General features: G+C 58.8%; 1 protein-coding gene across 1 annotated transcript in view; it reads left to right on the top strand.

Moving 5' to 3' along the window:
• Nucleotides 1-21,232, top strand: part of bbs1 (Bardet-Biedl syndrome 1) — a 58,988-nt gene that overhangs the window by 2,674 nt on the left and 35,082 nt on the right. The window contains exons 3-8 of the mRNA XM_087983831.1: nucleotides 972-1,006; nucleotides 3,252-3,524; nucleotides 5,210-5,256; nucleotides 6,297-6,335; nucleotides 7,868-7,940; nucleotides 20,256-20,387. Coding sequence (XP_087839957.1) covers nucleotides 972-1,006; nucleotides 3,252-3,524; nucleotides 5,210-5,256; nucleotides 6,297-6,335; nucleotides 7,868-7,940; nucleotides 20,256-20,387 — 599 coding nt within the window. The remainder of the gene's footprint in view (nucleotides 1-971; nucleotides 1,007-3,251; nucleotides 3,525-5,209; nucleotides 5,257-6,296; nucleotides 6,336-7,867; nucleotides 7,941-20,255; nucleotides 20,388-21,232) is intronic.

Below are 21,232 nucleotides of genomic sequence, written 5' to 3'. Positions count from 1 at the left end.
GTCCCTGATCAGAAATAATGATGAGGTAACATCAGTCACTGAGAGACAAGGTGGGGAGGGGAGAAATCAAGGGGAAGAGAAGTAGGGAAGTGTTTGTGGCCACTGGGTAGCACAGTGTCCAAAATCAGCCCTCCCATCTACCAATTAGGGGAGAGGGCAGTTGAGGGACTGTCACTGGGTTAGTAATCCCAGGCTGATTATCTTGTGGGGGGTGGGTTCAGATCCCACCAAGTGGAATTTAACTTCAGTCAGTAGTCCTAGGACAAAACGCCATTCTTCATGGTGACCCTGACATTATCACCAGTTGTCATAAAGCCCCCTTGGTTCACTCATGTTCTGGAGTGGGGGGGGGGGGGGGGGGGGGGGTTATCTGCCAGCCTGACTCCAGACCAAACAGTGGAACGATTGGCTCTTAACTGCCCTCCGGAAGCAGTCAGGATACACTGCTCAATTCAAGAGGCAGTTGGGACATATAACAAAACAGGACAGGTCAGTGAGTCCACATCCCACAAAATGAACAAACATGTCCTCAAGTACAACATTAAAAAAGAAGGTCACAACCCCCAGGTTATAGTCCAACAGGTTTATTTGGAAGCACTGGCTTTCGGAGCGCTGCTCCTTCACCAGGTAGTTGTAGGACAGCATCATCAGGTATCGGTCCCACTAGCTACCTGATGAAGGAGCAGCGCTCTGAAAACTGGTGCTTCCAATTAAACCTGTCAGACTATAACTTGGTGTTGGGTGATTTTTAACTTTGTCCACCCCAGTCCACCGGCCCCTCCACATCATCTCAAATTCAATAACTTCAGGCAACACCTTTGAAAATTCAGATGACAACATTTAAAAAAACCACTTTCTCAGGCCGATGCCCTGTTCTGGTACTGACCTTTGCAAGGCTTTGTCCCACAGGATCAGAACAGCACCGGGAGACGCTAACCCTGCACTAACAAGTTTGTCTCTTCCTTCCTCAGCTCTGGCAGACTTGCATGGGGATGGAGACAACAAGGTGAGTGCACACGGTCTTTCTGGTTAATCTCTGAGGAGCGAGCCTCGGTATGTCAGGCATGGTCATTGTCAGGTTTCCCAAACGCTTTCCGACATCCCCACAGATTGCGAATGGAAACTCTCGGAATGCCGCTCCTGTCAGCGCACAAAGCAGCGTTGGGTGGCACAGAACTCAAACATCGCTGTCAGCCTCCAAGCTTTCCTTGTCAGGGAGTCAGACAAAGGAAGCAGTCATGGAAAGGGAACAACAATTTATACCGCAGGAGAAGAGGGAGCTGATTGGCTGGGCCATGGTCGGCATGGAAACACACCAGGGACTGTTAACTGTCCATTTTAGTTAGCTCATTAACTTCCTGTGTCGCAGGTGATCTCTTGATTGGTCAGGGTGTTGCCATGGGGAATGCAGCAGAGCTCCCTAACTGACCTGTGATGGGGAGGTGCCAGGGTTGGGACAAGGGCAGAAGTCACACGGCACCAGGTTATCGTCCCAACTGGTTGATTTGAGATCACAAGCTGTGTCACTGACAAAGGGGCAGCGCTCCGAAAGCTTGTGATCTCAAATAAACCTGTTGGACTGTAACCTGGTGTCGTGTGAACGATGAATATCTTCCAGTTTTCAAAAAGGGGACAAGCTGAAAGGACAGTATGTCACTTTATGTGTCTTTGGTGTCAAAAACGGACTGGGCCAAACTCCCCCCCCCCCCCCCCCCGCCCACATTCAAAATAGTCAGGAGACAGTCTATTCGCGTGCTTTATCTCATTTTAAAGGTAAATGGAAGGTGTTGCGTTCAATTCGATTGCTCAAACTGCCGGTTTTAAGGCAAAACACATTTTGTTCATCCACACTAGTTAAAATACGAGAAAATAAAGAAGGAATTGGAATCATTAAAGTCTGTTGGCAAATGTAACAGAATAACTTGCAGTAATTGTGACTGTTCCAGTATAGAACCGTCTCAGAAACACATTCATGGCAAAAATGACAAATTCAGAAAATAAGATGGCCTCACACGTGACTCCCAGCTCAGGGAGAGCACCCCCCCCCCCCCCCCCCCCCCCCCAGCTATTGGCTGTAATCGAGGGTGGGGGCGAAAACTAGCTAGACCCCAACTGCTGAAAGCTAAACTGAGGATCCTGGTTCCGTGGCAACTCAAACACACCCATTCAGGCTGCGTCTATTGTTCCAACTTTTTAAAACACCCCCCCCCAGGCCTCGCAAATTGTTTATCTTCTCATAGTCTGCCGTGTCCCCTCCCTGCCCCAGTCTCTGTCGAAAAGGAACCAGGACAGAATACCCCAGTTAAAGCCACAGTATCATCACGTCGGGCCCCGGCAAACCCTAGCTCACGGTGTCCCATCCACGAGATGCTGAGAGACCCTGACTGTTCAGAATGAGACCAGATCCTATTGAAGGTTCCTGGGCAGTGTGGATCATCTACCCGCACTAGAAGCTCCACTCAGTCACACATAAGGCCCTGCCCCTTCCGGGCGAAAGGAATATGTCCTGAAAGCACACTGTTTCACCAAGACTGGGATTATTCCAGCAGTCAGTTCCTGCAGCTTCTCCTGATCAAACAGCCCCCTCTTTTCATGCGGTCTGGATTATTGTCGCCATTCCCAAACCGATTCCTCAGAAGGACAGGCCCAACAAGTTCGTCTCTGCATCTGTCTTTCTTGTTGTGTTGAAATATGTTCACCATGACGTTCCGGTTGGTATCGTTCTGAGCAGCTTTATGTCCTCTAGAGACACGTCCCTTCAATCCTCCGGACACAACAAATGTTCCTGCTCTCCGAGACACAGCACACAGGTTTCAGACTCTCCGATTCACAGAGTTTTGTCTGCTTAGGGAGGTTAGATACAGAGTAAAGCTCCCTCTACACTGTCCCCCATCAAACACTCCCCAGGACAGGGACAGCACGGGGTTAGATACAGAGTAAAGCTCACTCTACACTGTCCCTCATCAAACACTCCCCAGGGACAGGGACAGCACGGGGTTAGATACAGAGTAAAGCTCCCTCTACACTGTCCCCCCATCAAACACACCCAGGGACAGGAACAGCATGGGGTTAGATACGGAGTAAAGCTCCCTCTACACTGTCCCCCCATCAAACACTCCCAGGACAGGGCCAGCCCGGGGTTAGATACAGAGTACAGCTGCCTGTTCCCCTGTTGTGATGTGAGGGTTTGAATGAGCTCCTGTGTAACCTGTGGTTTTGTGTCGGGGTGGGTCTGGGGATTGTTCCTGCAGCTGATTGTCGGGGACCTTGGCACCGGTCCGTCCACTGTGAAGTTGAAGGTGTACAGAGGCACCACCATGCTGTCGGAGAACACTCTGATTGATGTGCCGACCGGAGTGGTGGCGTTCCTGATGGACACCAACGAGCCGAGGACCCCCGCTGTGGCCGTAGCCTCCGGACCCTACATCTACATCTACAAGAACCTCCGGCCCTACTTCAAATTCACCCTGCCCCCTCTGGAGGTGAACCCACTCGAGCAGGATGTGTGGCACCAGGTGAAGGAGGTGAGAGCCCTTTCACAACACCAGGTGACATCGGAGCAGAAATTAGGCCGTTCAGCCCATTGAGTCTGCTCTGCCATTCGATCATGGCTGATATGTTTCTCAACCCCATTCTCCTGTTTTCTCCCCAGAACCCTCGATCTCCTTGATACTCAAGAACTTATCTATCTCAGTCTTAAATATACTCAATGACCTGGCCTCCACAGCCTTCTGTGGTAATGAATTCCATAGATTCAGCACTTTCTGACTGAAGAGGTTTCTCCTTATCTCCGTTCTAAAAGGTTTTCCCTTTACTCTAAGGCTGTGCCCTCAGGCCCTAGTCTCTCCTACCAATGGAGTTGAGGGTGGAGGGCACAGTGGCTCAGTGGTTAGCACTGCTGCCTCACAGCGCCAGCGTGTTCGATTCTGTCCTCAGGCAGCTCTCTGTTTGGAGTTTGCGCGTTCTCCCCCGTGTCTGTGCAGGTTTCCTATGGGTGCTCCGGTTTCCTCCTACAATCCAAAGATGTGCAGATTTTAGTGAGGACACTGAGACCCTTTGAGAGGGTGCGGAGGGAGATCTATGGGAACAAAACCCAGGGATGAGGGGCTTTGGCGTACTTGGAGGGAGACTGGAGATACTCTGGGATCATTATGGGCTGAATGGCCATCCACCTGCTGTGTGAGGAAGGCTGGGTATGATGGGCTGAATGGCCATCCCACTGCTGTTTGAGGGAGGCTGGGTGTGATGGGCTGAATGGCCATCCCCCTGCTGTGTGAGGGAGGCTGGGTGTGATGGGCTGAATGGCCACCCCCCTGCTGTGTGAGGGAGGCTGGGTGTGATGGGCTGAATGGCCACCCCCCTGCTGTGTGAGGGAGGCTGGGTGTGATGGGCTGAGTGGCCATTCCCCTGCTGTGTGAGGGAGGCTGGGTGTGATGGGCTGAATGGCCACCCCCCTGCTGTGTGAGGGAGGCTGGGTGTGATGGGCTGAATGGCCACCCCCCTGCTGTGTGAGGGAGGCTGGGTGTGATGGGCTGAATGGCCACCCCCCTGCTGTGTGAGGGAGGCTGGGTGTGATGGGCTGAATGGCCACCCCCCTGCTGTGTGAGGGAGGCTGGGTATGATGGGCTGAATGGCCACCCCCCTGCTGTGTGAGGGAGGCTGGGTGTGATGGGCTGAATGGCCACCCCCCTGCTGTGTGAGGGAGGCTGGGTATGATGGGCTGAATGGCCACCCCCCTGCTGTGTGAGGGAGGCTGGGTGTGATGGGCTGAATGGCCACCCCCCTGCTGTGTGAGGGAGGCTGGGTGTGATGGGCTGAATGGCCACCCCCCTGCTGTGTGAGAGAGGGTGGGTGTGATGGGCTGAATGGCCACCCCCCTGCTGTGTGAGGGAGGCTGGGTGTGATGGGCTGAATGGCCATCGCCCTGCTGTGTGAGGGAGGCTGGGTGTGATGGGCTGAGTGGCCACCCCCCTGCTGTGTGAGGGAGGCTGGGTGTGATGGGCTGAATGGCCACCCCCCTGCTGTGTGAGGGAGGCTGGGTGTGATGGGCTGAGTGGCCATTCCCCTGCTGTGTGAGGGAGGCTGGGTGTGATGGGCTGAATGGCCACCCCCCTGCTGTGTGAGGGAGGCTGGGTGTGATGGATTGTTTGAAGGGTTCTCCTTAGGTGTGTTTTTGCTGAATTGTTTCCATCGTTTTGTTCCCCTTCAGGACAAGATCGACCACCTGACAGTGAAGGAAATGTTGGAGAGTTTCCGGTAAGGAACAGGCTGCCTTTTGGCACCACGTGTGTCTGCACGCGTGTGTGTGTGTGTGTGTGTGTACATGCGTGCGTGCCTGGGGGTGGTGTACCCCCACACAGGGTGGCACCTGGGTAGGGGACCAGAGCGGGGCTGTCTCAAGAGGCCCAGCGACATGGGGTCTGTTGTCCCACTCTCTCGGTGCCCCCTGCTGCATATCGAAGGTGTTCTTGTAGAGATGGTCTCATAACCACAGCCCCACCCTTCCCTCCCCATCCCTCCCTCTCCCCCTCTCTCTTCCCCCCCCCCCTCGATCGTGCTGTCCGTGTCCTCCCTCCTCCTCTCCCCTCTCCTCCTTTCACTCTCTCTTCCTCTTCCCCCACCCGCTCCCTTGTTTCCCTCCCGTGTTCCCCCACCCCCTCCCTCGTTTCCCTCCCACGTTCCCCCTCCCTCGTTTCCCTCCCGTGTTCCCCCACCCCCTCCCTTGTTTCCCTCCCGTGTTCCCCCACCCCCTCCCCTGTTTCCCTCCCGTGTTCCCCCACCCCCTCCCCTGTTTCTCTCCCCTGTTCCCCCACCCCCTCCCTCGTTTCCCTCCCCTGTTCCCCCACCCCCTCCCTCGTTTCCCTCCCGTGTTCCCCCATCCCCTCCCCTGTTCACCCACCCCCCCCCTCGTTTCCCCACCCCCTCCCTCGTTTCCCTCCCGTGTTCCCCCATCCCCTCCCCTGTTCACCCACCCCCCCCCTCCTTTTTAACATGCTGGTGGGCTGTCCTGTAGTACACCGATGTGCCTTAGGGGTTGTATACTGTCTGTTTGACACTCCCTCGAATCATGCGGGTGCTAGGTAAATGCAGGTTTGTGAATCGAGCAGCAGTGTCCTGCCCCTGAGCTGAGGAGGGTCAGATGATTCGTACAGGGTGTGTGGTGGAGCTGCACAGCCTGTGTGCTCGCTAACAGCACTGTCTGCCGTTACACTGGAATCCCTATCCCATCTCCCCAGTTGCCTGCTTTCCCACCAGCCACTCACTGCCTGCCTTCTGAATGTTTTCTCTCCCTGCAGGGACCAAGGGGATATGCCACTGTCTGCGAGATCTCTGAGGTAAGCTAGCTCGCACTCACACGGGGTTAACTCCAACCCAAATTAAACTGCTCCTTCATACACTGCTGTCGGGCCAGCGAGCTGATGCTTGGTGAATCAACTGAGCATTTACTGTGGCCACTGTTGCTCCCTGAGCAGTACCCTCACACCTCTCATTCTCATGCTCTCTCTCTCTGTGTCTCTTGCACGCTTTCTCTCTCGTACGCTCTCTGTGTCTCTCTCGCTCTCTCTCTTTCTCTCTCGCGCTCGCTGTCTGTCTCTCTCTGTCTCTGTCTCATGCTTTCTTGCTCTCACTCTCATTGTTTCTTTCTCGTTCTCCCTCACTTGCTCGCTCTTTCTTTCTCACTATCTCTCTCTCGCTCCCTCTGTCTCTCGTGCGCGCTCTGTCTCTCTCGTGCTCTCTCTCTCTAGTGCTCTTTGTCTTTCTCTCTCTCTCTCTCTCTCTCTCTCTCTCTCTCCACACGCCAGGGTGTGTGGGTTGTCATCCACTCCAGAGCCCCCACATTTGTACACTTAATGGTAAGGTCCGAGGGAGTATTGCTGAACAAAGAGACCATGGAGTGCAGGTTCATAGCTCCTTGAAAGTGGAGTCGCAGGTAGATAGGATAGTGAAGAAGGCGTTTGGTATGCTTTCCTTTATTGGTCAGAGTATTGAGTACAGGGGTTGGGAGGTCATGTTGTGGCTGTACAGGACATTGGTTAGGCCACTGTTGGAATATTGTGTGCAATTCTGGTCTCCTTCCTATCGGAAAGATGTTGTGAAACACGAAAGGGTTCAGAAAAGATTTACAAGGATGTTGCCAGGGTTGGAGGATTTGAACTACAGGGAGAGGCTGAACAGGCTGGGGCTGTTTTCCCTGGAGCGTCGGAGGCTGAGGGGTGACCTTATAAAATCATGAGGGGACATGGATAGGGTAAATAGGCAAAGTCTTTTCCCTGGGGTGGGGGAGTCCAGAACTAGAGGGCATAGGTTTAGGGTGAGAGGGGAAAGATACAAAAGAGACCTAAGGAGCAACTTTTTCACACAGAGGGTGGTGTGTGTATGGAATGAGCTGCCAGAGGAAGTGGTGGAGGCTGGTACAATTGCAACATTTAAGAGGCATTTGGATGGGTATATGAATAGGAAGGGTTTGGAGGGATATGGGCCGGGTGCTGGCAGGTGGGACTAGATTGGGTTGGGATATCTGGTCGGCATGGACCGAAGGGTCTGTTTCTGTGCGGTACATCTCTAAACTTACTTATTCACGTATTTCTGTTTGCGGGAGCTTGCTGTGCGCAGTTCAACTTCGAGACGCAGTCATTGATGTTTTGGGACATGCCAACATGGAGCTGGAGGGTGTGGGATGTGAATCCTGGTTTGTGGCCCTTCCTGTGCTCTCATGAGGCACAGTCTCCCCCAGCAGCAGTGCCACTGTGTGTGTGTGAACGTGGTGTGAGTCTCGGAGTTTTAACCCGGCTCCTTGAACAGAGACTCTCTCGGAGAAAGGGATAGTGTTACTGAGAAGCTGATTGAATTGTCTCTTCTCCATCAGGTACCTGATGTTGGAGCCCCAGGAGATGGAGGCCTTTATCAATGTCCACAAGATGCAGACCATCAAACGCCAGGTACAGGCCCCTACATTTCCCAGCTATCCCTCCGTCAGTCACCCTTGCTGTCCATCCATCAGTCACCCTTGCTGTCCCTCCCTCAGTCACCCTCACTCTCCCTCCCCCAGTCACCCTCACTCTCCCTCCCTCAGTCACCCTCGCTTTCCCTCCCTCAGTCACCCTCGCTGTCCATCATCAGTCACCCTCGCTGTCCATCCATCAGTCACCCTCGCTGTCCATCATCAGTCACCCTCGCTGTCCATCCATCAGTCACCCTCGCTGTCCATCCATCAGTCACCCTCGCTGTCCCTCCCTCAGTCACCCTCGCTGTCCCTCCCTCAGTCACCCTCACTGTCCCTCCCTCAGTCACCCTCGCTGTACCTCCCTCAGTCACCCTCGCTGTCCATCATCAGTCACTCTCGCTGTCCCTCCCTCAGTCAACCTCGCTGTACCTCCCCCAGTCACCCTCGCTGTCCCTCCATCAGTCACCCTCGCTGTCCCTCCCTCAGTCACCCTCGCTGTCCATCCATCAGTCACCCTCGCTGTCCCTCCCTCAGTCACCCTCGCTGTCCCTCCCTCAGTCACCCTCGCTGTACCTCCCTCAGTCACCCTTGCTGTCCATCCATCAGTCACCCTCGCTGTCCCTCCCTCAGTCACCCTCGCTGTCCCTCCCTCAGTCACCCTCGCTGTACCTCCCTCAGTCACCCTCGCTGTCCATCATCAGTCACCCTCGCTGTCCATCCATCAGTCACCCTCGCTGACCCTCCCTCAGTCACCCTCACTGTCCCTCCCCCAGTCACCCTCACTCTCCCTCCCTCAGTCACCCTCGCTGTCCCTCCCTCAGTCACCTTCGCTGTACCTCCCTCAGTCACCCTCGCTGTACCTCCCTCAGTCACCCTCGCTGTCCATCCATCAGTCACCCTCGCTGTCCCTCCCTCGGTCACCCTCGCTGTCCCTCCCTCAGTCACCCTCGCTGTCCATCCATCAGTCACCCTCGCTGTCCATCCATCAGTCACCCTCACTGTCCCTCCCTCAGTCACCCTCGCTGTCCATCCATCAGTCACCCTCGCTGTCCCTCCCTCAGTCACCCGCACTCTCCCTCCATCAGTCACCCTCGCTGTCCCTCCCTCAGTCACCCGCACTCTCCCTCCATCAGTCACCCTCACCTTCCCTCCCTCAGTCACCCTCGCTGTCCATCCATCATTCACCGTCGCTGTCCCTCCCTCAGTCACCCTCGCTGTCCATCCATCAGTCACCCTCGCTGTCCCTCCCTCAGTCACCCTCACCTTCCCTCCCTCGGTCACCCTCACCTTCCCTCCCTCGGTCACCCTCGCTTTCCCTCCCTCAGTCACCCTCGCTTTCCCTCCCTCAGTCACCCTCGCTGTCCCTCCATCAGTCACCCTCGCTTTCCCTCCCTCAGTCACCACCGCTTTCCCTCCCTCAGTCACCCTCGCTGTCCCTCCATCAGTCACCCTCGCTTTCCCTCCCTCAGTCACCCTCGCTGTCCCTCCATCAGTCACCCTCGCTTTCCCTCCCTCAGTCACAACCGCCTTCCCTCCCTTAGTCACCACCGCTTTCCCTCTCTCAGTCACCATCGCTTTCCCTCCCTCAGTCACCCTCACCTTCCCTCCCTCATTCACCCTCGTTGTTCCTCCCTCAGTCACCCTCGCTTTCCCTCCCTCAGTCACCATCGCTTTCCCTCCCTCAGTCACCCTCACCTTCCCTCCCTTAGTCACCCTCACCTTCCCTCCCTTAGTCACCCTCGTTGTCCCTCTCTCATTCACCCTCGTTGTCCCTCCCTCAGTCACCCTCGCTTTCCCTTCCTCAGTCACCTTCGCTGACCCTCCCTCAGTCACCCTCGCTTTCTCTCCCCCAATCACCGTCGCTGTATCTCCCTCAGTCACCCTCGCTGTCCCTCCCTCAGTCACCTTCGCTGACCCTCCCTCAGTCACCCTCGCTTTCTCTCCCCAAATCACCGTCGCTGTATCTCCCTCAGTCACCCTCGCTGTATCTCTCTGTCACCCTCGCTTTCCCTCCCCCAGTCACCCTCGCTTTCCCTCCCCAGTCACCCTCGCTCTCCCTTCCCCAGTCACCCTCGCTTTCCCTCCCCCAGTCACCCTCGCTTTCCCTCCCCCAGTCACCCTCGCTCTCCCTCCCTCAGTCACCCTCGCTGTATCTCCCTCAGTCACCTTCGCTCCCCCTCTCTGTCACCCTCGCTCTCCCTCCCTCAGTCACCCTCGCTGTATCTCCCTCAGTCACCCTCATTCTCCCTCCTCCAGTCACCCTCACTCTCCCTCCCTCAGTCACCACCGCTTTCCCTCCCTCAGTCACCCTCGCTGTCCCTACATCAGTCACCCTCGCTTTCCCTCCCTCAGTCACCCTCGCTGTCCCTCCATCAGTCACCCTCGCTTTCCCTCCCTCAGTCACCACCGCTTTCCCTCCCTCAGTCACCCTCGCTGTCCCTCCATCAGTCACCCTCGCTGTCCCTCCATCAGTCACCCTCGCTTTCCCTCCCTCAGTCACCCTCGCTGTCCCTCCATCAGTCACCCTCGCTTTCCCTCCCTCAGTCACCACCGCTTTCCCTCCCTCAGTCACCACCGCTTTCCCTCCCTCAGTCACCATCGCATTCCCTCCCCCAGTCACCCTCGCTCTCCCTCCCTCAGTCACCCTCGCTTTCCCTCCCTCAGTCACCCTCGCTGTCCCTCCCCCAGTCACCCCTGCTGTCCCTCCCTCAGTCACCCTCGCTGTCCCTCCCTCAGTCACCTTCGCTGACCCTCCCTCATTCACCCTCGCTTTCTCTCCCCAAATCACCGTCGCTGTATCTCCCTCAGTCACCCTCGCTGTATCTCTCTGTCACCCTCGCTTTCCCTCCCCCAGTCACCCTCGCTTTCCCTCCCCAGTCACCCTCGCTCTCCCTTCCCCAGTCACCCTCGCTTTCCCTCCCCCAGTCACCCTCGCTTTCCCTCCCCCAGTCACCCTCGCTTTCCCTCCCCCAGTCACCCTCGCTCTCCCTCCCTCAGTCACCCTCGCTCTCCCTCCCTCAGTCACCCTCGCTGTATCTCCCTCAGTCACCTTCGCTCTCCCTCTCTGTCACCCTCGCTCTCCCTCCCTCAGTCACCCTCACTCTATCTCCCTCAGTCACCCTCATTCTCCCTCCTCCAGTCACCCTCACTGTCCCTCCCTCAGTCACCCTCGCTGTCCCTACATCAGTCACCCTCGCTGTCCCTCCCTCAGTCACCCTCGCTTTCCCTCCCTCAGTCACCCTCGCTGTCCCTCCATCAGTCACCCTCGCTTTCCCTCCCTCAGTCACCACCCCTTTCCCTCCCTCAGTCACCACCGCTTTCCCTCCCTCAGTCACCCTCACCTTCCCTCCCTCAGTCACCCTCGTTGTCCCTCCCTCAGTCACCCTCGTTGTCCCTCCCTCAGTCACCCTCGCTGTCCCTCCCTCAGTCACCCTCGCTGTATCTCCCTCAGTCACCTTCGCTCTCCCTCTCTGTCACCCTCGCTCTCCCTCCCTCAGTCACCCTCGCTGTATCTCCCTCAGTCACCCTCATTCTCCCTCCTCCAGTCACCCTCACTGTCCCTCCCTCAGTCACCCTCGCTGTCCCTACATCAGTCACCCTCGCTGTCCCTCCCTCAGTCACCCTCGCTGTCCCTCCCTCAGTCACCCTCGCTTTCCCTCCCTCAGTCACCCTCGCTGTCCCTCCATCAGTCACCCTCGCATTCCCTCCCTCAGTCACCACCCCTTTCCCTCCCTCAGTCACCACCGCTTTCCCTCCCTCAGTCACCCTCACCTTCCCTCCCTCAGTCACCCTCACCTTCCCTCCCTCAGTCACCCTCGTTGTCCCTCCCTCAGTCACCCTCGTTGTCCCTCCCTCAGTCACCCTCGTTGTCCCTCCCTCAGTCACCCTCGCTGTCCCTCCCTCAGTCACCTTTGCTGACCCTCCCTCAGTCACCCTCGCTATCTCTCCCCAAATCACCGTCGCTGTATCTCCCTCAGTCACCCTCGCTGTATCTCTCTGTCACCCTCGCTGTATCTCCCCCAGTCACCCTCGCTTTCCCTTCCCAGTCACCCTCGCTCTCCCTTCCCCAGTCACCCTCGCTTTCCCTCCCCCAGTCACCCTCGCTCTCCCTCCCTCAGTCACCCTCGCTGTATCTCCCTCAGTCACCTTCGCTCTCCCTCTCTGTCACCCTCGCTCTCCCTCCCTCAGTCACCCTCGCTGTATCTCCCTCAGTCACCCTGACTCTCCCTCCTCCAGTCACCCTCACTCTCCCTCCCTCAGTCACCATCGCCTTCCCTCCCACAGTCACCCTCACTCACCCTCCCCCAGTCACCCTCGCTGTCCCTCCCTCAGTCACCCTCGCTGTCCCTCCCTCAGTCACCCTGGCTTTCCCTCCCTCAGTCACCCTCACTCTCCCCTCCCAGTCACCCTCGCTCTCCCTCCCTCAGTCACTCTCGCCTTCCCTCCCTCAGTCACCCTCACTCTACCTCCTCCAGTCACCCTCACTCTCCCTCCCTCAGTCACCATCGCCTTCCCTCCCACAGTCACCCTCACTCACCCTCCCCCAGTCACCCTCGCTGTCCCTCCCTCAGTCACCCTGGCTTTCCCTCCCTCAGTCACCCTGGCTTTCCCTCCCTCAGTCACCCTCGCCTTCCCTCCCTCAGTCACCCTCACTCTCCCCTCCCAGTCACCCTCGCTCTCCCTCCCTCAGTCACTCTCGCCTTCCCTCCCTCAGTCACCCTCGCCTTCCCTCCCTCAGTCACCCTCGCCTTCCCTCCCACAGTCACCCTCACTCACCCTCCCCCAGTCACCCTCGCTTTCCCTCCCTCAGTCACCACCGCTTTCCCTCCCTCAGTCACCACCGCTTTCCCTCCCTCAGTCACCATCGCATTCCCTCCCCCAGTCACCCTCGCTCTCCCTCCCTCAGTCACCCTCGCTTTCCCTCCCTCAGTCACCCTCGCTGTCCCTCCCCCAGTCACCCCTGCTGTCCCTCCCTCAGTCACCCTCGCTGTCCCTCCCTCAGTCACCTTCGCTGACCCTCCCTCATTCACCCTCGCTTTCTCTCCCCAAATCACCGTCGCTGTATCTCCCTCAGTCACCCTCGCTGTATCTCTCTGTCACCCTCGCTTTCCCTCCCCCAGTCACCCTCGCTTTCCCTCCCCAGTCACCCTCGCTCTCCCTTCCCCAGTCACCCTCGCTTTCCCTCCCCCAGTCACCCTCGCTTTCCCTCCCCCAGTCACCCTCGCTTTCCCTCCCCCAGTCACCCTCGCTCTCCCTCCCTCAGTCACCCTCGCTCTCCCTCCCTCAGTCACCCTCGCTGTATCTCCCTCAGTCACCTTCGCTCTCCCTCTCTGTCACCCTCGCTCTCCCTCCCTCAGTCACCCTCACTCTATCTCCCTCAGTCACCCTCATTCTCCCTCCTCCAGTCACCCTCACTGTCCCTCCCTCAGTCACCCTCGCTGTCCCTACATCAGTCACCCTCGCTGTCCCTCCCTCAGTCACCCTCGCTTTCCCTCCCTCAGTCACCCTCGCTGTCCCTCCATCAGTCACCCTCGCTTTCCCTCCCTCAGTCACCACCCCTTTCCCTCCCTCAGTCACCACCGCTTTCCCTCCCTCAGTCACCCTCACCTTCCCTCCCTCAGTCACCCTCGTTGTCCCTCCCTCAGTCACCCTCGTTGTCCCTCCCTCAGTCACCCTCGCTGTCCCTCCCTCAGTCACCCTCGCTGTATCTCCCTCAGTCACCTTCGCTCTCCCTCTCTGTCACCCTCGCTCTCCCTCCCTCAGTCACCCTCGCTGTATCTCCCTCAGTCACCCTCATTCTCCCTCCTCCAGTCACCCTCACTGTCCCTCCCTCAGTCACCCTCGCTGTCCCTACATCAGTCACCCTCGCTGTCCCTCCCTCAGTCACCCTCGCTGTCCCTCCCTCAGTCACCCTCGCTTTCCCTCCCTCAGTCACCCTCGCTGTCCCTCCATCAGTCACCCTCGCATTCCCTCCCTCAGTCACCACCCCTTTCCCTCCCTCAGTCACCACCGCTTTCCCTCCCTCAGTCACCCTCACCTTCCCTCCCTCAGTCACCCTCACCTTCCCTCCCTCAGTCACCCTCGTTGTCCCTCCCTCAGTCACCCTCGTTGTCCCTCCCTCAGTCACCCTCGTTGTCCCTCCCTCAGTCACCCTCGCTGTCCCTCCCTCAGTCACCTTTGCTGACCCTCCCTCAGTCACCCTCGCTATCTCTCCCCAAATCACCGTCGCTGTATCTCCCTCAGTCACCCTCGCTGTATCTCTCTGTCACCCTCGCTGTATCTCCCCCAGTCACCCTCGCTTTCCCTTCCCAGTCACCCTCGCTCTCCCTTCCCCAGTCACCCTCGCTTTCCCTCCCCCAGTCACCCTCGCTCTCCCTCCCTCAGTCACCCTCGCTGTATCTCCCTCAGTCACCTTCGCTCTCCCTCTCTGTCACCCTCGCTCTCCCTCCCTCAGTCACCCTCGCTGTATCTCCCTCAGTCACCCTGACTCTCCCTCCTCCAGTCACCCTCACTCTCCCTCCCTCAGTCACCATCGCCTTCCCTCCCACAGTCACCCTCACTCACCCTCCCCCAGTCACCCTCGCTGTCCCTCCCTCAGTCACCCTCGCTGTCCCTCCCTCAGTCACCCTGGCTTTCCCTCCCTCAGTCACCCTCACTCTCCCCTCCCAGTCACCCTCGCTCTCCCTCCCTCAGTCACTCTCGCCTTCCCTCCCTCAGTCACCCTCACTCTACCTCCTCCAGTCACCCTCACTCTCCCTCCCTCAGTCACCATCGCCTTCCCTCCCACAGTCACCCTCACTCACCCTCCCCCAGTCACCCTCGCTGTCCCTCCCTCAGTCACCCTGGCTTTCCCTCCCTCAGTCACCCTGGCTTTCCCTCCCTCAGTCACCCTCGCCTTCCCTCCCTCAGTCACCCTCACTCTCCCCTCCCAGTCACCCTCGCTCTCCCTCCCTCAGTCACTCTCGCCTTCCCTCCCTCAGTCACCCTCGCCTTCCCTCCCTCAGTCACCCTCGCCTTCCCTCCCACAGTCACCCTCACTCACCCTCCCCCAGTCACCCTCGCTGTCCCTCCCTCAGTCACCCTCGCTGTCCCTCCCTCAGTCACCCTTGCTTTCCCTCCCTCATTCACCCTCACTCTCCCTCCCTCATCACCCTCGCTTTCCCTCCTCCAGTCACCCTCGCTCTCCCTCCATCAGTCACCCTTGCTTTCTCTCCCTCAGTCACCCTCGCTCTCCCTCCCTCAGTCACCCTCGCTGTCCCTCCATCAGTCACCCTTGCTTTCCCTCCCTCATTCACCCCCACTCTCCCTCCCTCAGTCACCCTCGCTGTCCCTCCCTCAGTCACCCTTGATTTCCCTCCCTCATTCACACTCACTCTCCCTCCCTCAGTCACCCTCGCTGTCCCTCCCTCAGTCACCCTTGATTTCCCTCCCTCATTCACACTCACTCTCCCTCTCTCAGTCACCGTCGTGTTCCCTCCCTCAGTCACCCTCGCTGTCCCTCCCTCAGTCACCCTTGCTTTCCCTCCCTCATTCACCCTCACTCTCCCTCCCTCATCACCCTCGCTTTCCCTCCTCCAGTCACCCTCGCTCTCCCTCCATCAGTCACCCTTGCTTTCTCTCCCTCAGTCACCCTCGCTCTCCCTCCCTCAGTCACCCTCGCTGTCCCTCCATCAGTCACCCTTGCTTTCCCTCCCTCATTCACCCCCACTCTCCCTCCCTCAGTCACCCTCGCTGTCCCTCCCTCAGTCACCCTTGATTTCCCTCCCTCATTCACACTCACTCTCCCTCCCTCAGTCACCCTCGCTGTCCCTCCCTCAGTCACCCTTGATTTCCCTCCCTCATTCACACTCACTCTCCCTCCCTCAGTCACCCTCCCTGTCCCTCCCTCAGTCACCCTCGCTCTCCCTCCCTCAGTCACCCTCGCCTTCCCTCCCTCAGTCACCCTCGCTGTATCTCCCTCAGTCACCTTCGCTCTCCCTCCCTCAGTCACCCTCGCCTTCCCTCCCTCAGTCACCCTAACCCCTCCCTCAGTCACCCTCGCTGTCCCTCCTCCAGTCACCTTCGCTCTCCCTCCCTCAGTCACCCTCGCTGTACCTCCCTCAGTCTTCTTCGCTCTCCCTCTCTCAGTCACCATCGCTCTCCCTCCCTCAGTCACTCTCGCTTTCACTCCCTCAGTCACCCTCCGCCTCCCTCCCTCAGTCACCCTCGCCTTCCCTCCCTCAGTCACCCTCACCTTCCCTCCCTCAGTCACCCTCACCCCTCCCTCAGTCACCCTCGCTGTCCCTCCTCCAGTCACCTTCGCTCTCCCTCCCTCAGTCACCCTCGCTGTATCTCTCTGTCACCCTCGCTGTATCTCCCCCCGTCACCCTTGCTTTCCCTCCCCCAGTCACCCTCGCTCTCCCTCCCTCAGTCACCCTCGCTCTCCCTCCCTCAGTCACCCTCGCTTTCCCTCCCTCAGTCACCCTCGCTGTCCCTCCCCCAGTCACCCCTGCTGTCCCTCCCTCAGTCACCCTCGCTGTCCCTCCCTCAGTCGCCTTCGCTCTCCCTCTCTGTCACCCTCACCCCTCCCTCAGTCACCCTGGCTGTCCCTCCTCCAGTCACCTTCGCTCTCCCTCCCTCAGTCACCCTCGTTGTATCTCTCTGTCACCCTCGCTGTATCTCCCCCAGTCACCCTTGCTTTCCCTCCCCCAGTCACCCTCGCTTTCCCTCTCCCAGTCACCCTCGCTCTCCCTCCCTCAGTCACCCTCGCTTTCCCTCCCTCAGTCACCCTCGCTTTCCCTCCCTCAGTCACCCTCGCTGTCCCTCCCCCAGTCACCCCTGCTGTCCCTCAGTCACCCTCGCTGTCCCTCCCTCAGTCACCGTCGCTGACCCTCCCTCAGTCACCCTCGCTTTCTCTCCCCAAATCACCGTCGCTGTATCTCCCTCAGTCACCCTCGCTGTATCTCTCTGTCACCCTCACTGTATCTCCCCCAGTCACCCTCGCTTTCCCTCCCCCAGTCACCCTCGCTGTATCTCCCCAGTCACCCTCGCTCTCTCTTCCCCAGTCACCCTTGCTTTCCCTCCCCCAGTCACCCTCGCTTTCCCTCCCTCAGTCGCCCTCGCTGTGTCTCCCTCAGTCACCTTCGCTCTCCCTCTCTCAGTCACCCTCGCTCTCCCTCCCTCAGTTGCCCTCGCTGTATCTCCCTCAGTCATCTTCGCTTTCCCTCCCCCAGTCACCCTCGCTCTCCCTCCCTCAGTCACCTTCGCTCTCCCTCTCTCAGTCACCCTGGCTTTCCCTCCCCCAGTCACCCTCACCCTCGCTCTCCCTCCCTCAGTCACCCTCGCTGTATCTCCCTCAGTCACCTTCGCTCTCCCTCTCTCAGTCACCCTCGCTTTCCTTCCCTCAGTCACCCTCGCTTTCCCTCCCCCAGTCACCCTCGCTCTCCCTCTCTCAGTCACCCTCGCTCTATCTCCCTCAGTCACCCTGGCTTTCCTTCCTCAGTCACCCTCGCTGTTCCTCCCTCTCTGCTTCACTCTCCTTCACTGCCTCACTACCTCAATCTCCCTCCCTGTCTCACCATGGGGTGGCTTGGTGGCTCAGTGCTTAGCACTGCCTCACAGCGCCATGGGCTTGTGTTTGATTCCAGCCTTGGGTGACTGTGCAAACTCCACACAGACATTCTCGCCATGTCTGCACGGGTTTCCTCCGGATGCTCCGGTTTCCTCCCACAATCGAATGATGTGCCCATAGTGTCCATGGATGTGCACGTTAGGGTGGATCGGCCGTGCTAAATTGACCATAGTGTCCAGGGACATGCAGGTTAGGGTGGATCGGCCGTGCTAAATTGACCATAGTATCCAGGGACATGCAGGTTAGGGTGGATCGGCCGTGCTAAATTGCCCCATAGTGTCCAGGGATGTGTAAGTGAGGTGCATTAGTCAGGGGTAAATATAGGATAATAGGGTAAGGAAATGGGTCTGGGTGGGTTAATGTTCTCAGGCTTGGTATGGACTTGTTGGGCTGAATTATCTGTTTCCATACTGTAGGGATTCTATGATTTCCCTATCAGATCATAGCTGAGTCTCTCCTCCTCTGCCTCACACTCCCTGACTCGCTCTCTCTCATTGCTCCTCTCTGCCTCTCCCTCCCTCTCTGTCTCCCTCCCTTCCTCACCCTTCCTCCCTCCGTCTCCCTCTGTGTCTCACTCTCCTTGTCTCCCTTGAGCTCCCTCGCATCTGGCCTCCTTGTCTTGCTCTCTCTGCCTTGCTCTCGTCTCCCCTCATTGTCGAGTATTCCCCTGTGACCCACCTGCCCCAACCTGGTGTGTGCACAAGGGCGATGTGAGACACGGTCGGGGGTGGGTGGGGGTGAGCAGGTTCGGGGCTGGCTGTGTTGAGGCTTGGGGTGGTAGCGGATGGTTGTGGTTGGGGTGGTGGGTGGATGGGTGGGTGTGGGTGAGTAGTGTGGTTGGGGTGATAGTGGGTGGGTGTGTGTGGTTGGGGTGGTGATAGGTGGGTGGGTGTGGGTGAGTAGGTGTAGTTGGGGTGCTGGTGGGTGGATGTGTGTGCTTGGGGTGGTGGTGGGTGGGTGGGTGTGCGTGGGTAGGTGTGGTTAGGGTGGTAGCGGGTGTGGTTGGGGTGGTGGTGGATGGGTGAATTTGGGGTGGTGGTGGGTGGTTGGGGTGGTGGTGGGTGGGTGGGTGTGTTTGGGGTGGTGGGTGGGTGGCTGTATTTGGGTGGTGGTGGTTGGGGTGGTGGTGGGTGGGTGTGTTTGGGTGGTGGTGGGTGGGTGTGGTTGGGGTGGTGGTGGGTGGGTGTGGTTGGGGTGGTGGTGGGTGGGTGTGGTTGGAGTGGGGTGGGTGTGGTTGGGTGGTAGTGGGTGGGTGTGTGTGGTTGTGGTGGTGGGTGTGTTTGGGTGGTGGTGGGTGGGTGTGGTTGGGGTGGTGGTGGGTGGGTGTGGTTGGAGTGGGGTGGGTGTGGTTGGGTGGTAGTGGGTGGGTGTGTGTGGTTGTGGTGGTGGGTGTGTTTGGGTGGTGGTGGGTGGGTGTGGTTGGGGTGGTGGTGGGTGGGTGTGGTTGGAGTGGGGGTGTGTGGGTGGGTGTGGTTGGGGTGGTGGTGGGTGGGTGTGGTTGGGGTGGTGGTGTGTGGGTGGGTGTGGTTGGGGTGGTGGTGTGTGGGTGGGTGTACTTGAGGTGAGCGTGGGTGGGTGTGTTTGGGTGGTGGTGGGTGTGGTTGGGGAGGTGGGTGTGTTTGGGTGGTGGTGGGTGGGTGTGGTTGGGGTGGTGGTGGGTGGTTGGGGTGTTGGTGGGTGGGTGGGAGTGTTTGGGGTGGTGGTGGGTGTGAGTGGTTGTGGTGGTGGGTGGGTGTGTTTGGGTTGTGGTGGGTGGGTGTGGTTGGGGTGGTAGTGGGTGGGTGTGGTTGGAGTGGGGGTGGGTGTGGTTGGGTGGTAGTGGGTGGGTGGGTGTGGTTGGGGTGGTGGTGGGTGGATGGGTGTGTTTGGGGGAGTGGTGGGTGTGGTTGGGGGGTGGTGGATGGGTGTGTTTGGGTGGTGGGCGGGTGGGTGTGTTTGGGTGGTGGGCGGGTGGGTGTGGTTGGGGTGATGGTGGGTGGGTGTGGTTGGGGTGATGGTGGGTGGGTGTGGTTGGGGTTATGGTGGGTGGGTGTGTTTGGGGGGTTGTGGGTGGGTGGGTGTGTTTGGGGTGATGGTGGGTGGGTGTGTTTGGGGTGATGGTGGGTGGGTGTGGTTGGGGGGTGGTGGGTGGGTGTGTTTGGGGTGGTGGTGGTGGGTGGGTGTGGTTGGTGGGTGGGTGTGTTTGGGGTGGTAGTGGGTGGGTGTGTTTGGGGTGGCGGTGGGTGGGTGTGTTTGGGGTGGCGGTGGGTGGGTGTGTTTGGGGTGGTGGTGAGTGGGTGGGTGTGTTTGGGGTGGTGGTGGGTGGGTGTTTGGGGTGGTGGCGGTGGGTGGGTGTGGTTGGTGGGTGGGTGTGTTTGGGGTGGTGGTGGTGGGTGGGTGTGTTTGGGGTGGTGGTGGGTGGGTGTTTGGGGTGGCGGTGGGTGGGTGTGGTTGGTAGTTGGGTGTGTTTGGGGTGGTGGTGGGTGGGTGGGTGAGTTTGGGGTGTTGGTGGGTGGGTGTGTTTGGGGTGGTGGTGGTGGGTGGGTGTGGTTGGTGGGTGGGTGTGTTTGGGGTGGTGGTTGGTGGGTGGGTGTGTTTGGGGTGGTGGTGGGTGTGGTTGGGGTGGTAGCAGATGGGTGTGTCTGTGTGTGCGCGGGTGTCTGCTGACAGCACTGCGGCAGTGGTGGCCACTCTCTCCCTGACCATGTTGTTTAACCACAGACGGTGATAACCTGTATAGCCACCCTGAACAAGAACATGGCTGACGAGGATGCAGTGGGCTGCCTGGTGATTGGCACCGAGAACATGGAGGTGTGCATCCTGGACCCTGATGCCTTTACCATCCAGGCAAAGGTAATTCCTCCAGCTGTGTGAACAGTTAACGGTGAATGTGTGTGTGTGTGAGAGAGAGTGGGGGGGGGGGGGGAGTGTTTGTGTGAGTGTGTGTGGGGTCAGGTGAGTGTGTGTGTGTTTGTGTGTGTGTGGGTGGGTGTGGGTGGGTGTGTGGGTGTGAGTGTGTCTGTGTGGGGGTGAGTGTGTGTGGGGGTGAGTGTGTGTGGGGGTGAGTGTGTGTGTGTGTGGGGATGTGTGTGTGGGTGTGTGTGTGTGGGTGTGTGTGTGTGGGGGTGTGTGTGTGGGTGTGTGTGTGGGGGGATGAGTGTGTGTGTGTGTGGGGGGATGAGTGTGTGTGTGTGTGAGGGGGTGAGTGTGTGTGTGTGTGGGGGTGTGTGTGTGTGTGTGTGTGGGGGGGGTGAGTGTGTGTGTGTGGGGGGTTGAGTGTGTGTGTGTGGGGGTGTGTGTGTGTGTGTGTGGGGGTGTGTGTGGGGGTGTGTGTGTGTGTGGGGGGAGGGTGAGTGTGTGTGTGTGTGTGGGGGGTTGAGTGTGTGTGTGGGGGTGTGAGTGTGTGTGGGGGTGAGTGTGTGGGGTTGAGTGTGTGTGTGTGTGGGGGTGAGTGTGTGGGGTTGAGTGTGTGTGTGTGTGGGGGTGAGTGTGTGGGTGTGAGTGTGTGTGCGTGCGGGTGTATGTGTGTGGGATGTGAGTGTGTGTGTCTGGGGATGTGTATGTGGGGGTGTGTGTGTCTGGAGGTGTGTGTGTGGGGGTGTGTGTGTGGGGGTGTGAGTGTATGTGTGTGTGTGGGGGCGTGTGTGTGTGTGAGTGTATGTGTGTGTGTGGGGGGGTGAGTGTGTAGGGGTGAGAGT

Source organism: Chiloscyllium plagiosum, unplaced genomic scaffold (genome assembly GCF_037043375.1).
Source record: "Chiloscyllium plagiosum isolate Xiang-an unplaced genomic scaffold, Cpla_swu_hap1 HiC_scaffold_46, whole genome shotgun sequence".
Taxonomy (NCBI): Eukaryota; Metazoa; Chordata; class Chondrichthyes; order Orectolobiformes; family Hemiscylliidae; genus Chiloscyllium; species Chiloscyllium plagiosum.
This window is presented reverse-complemented; position numbering and strand designations above follow the sequence as displayed.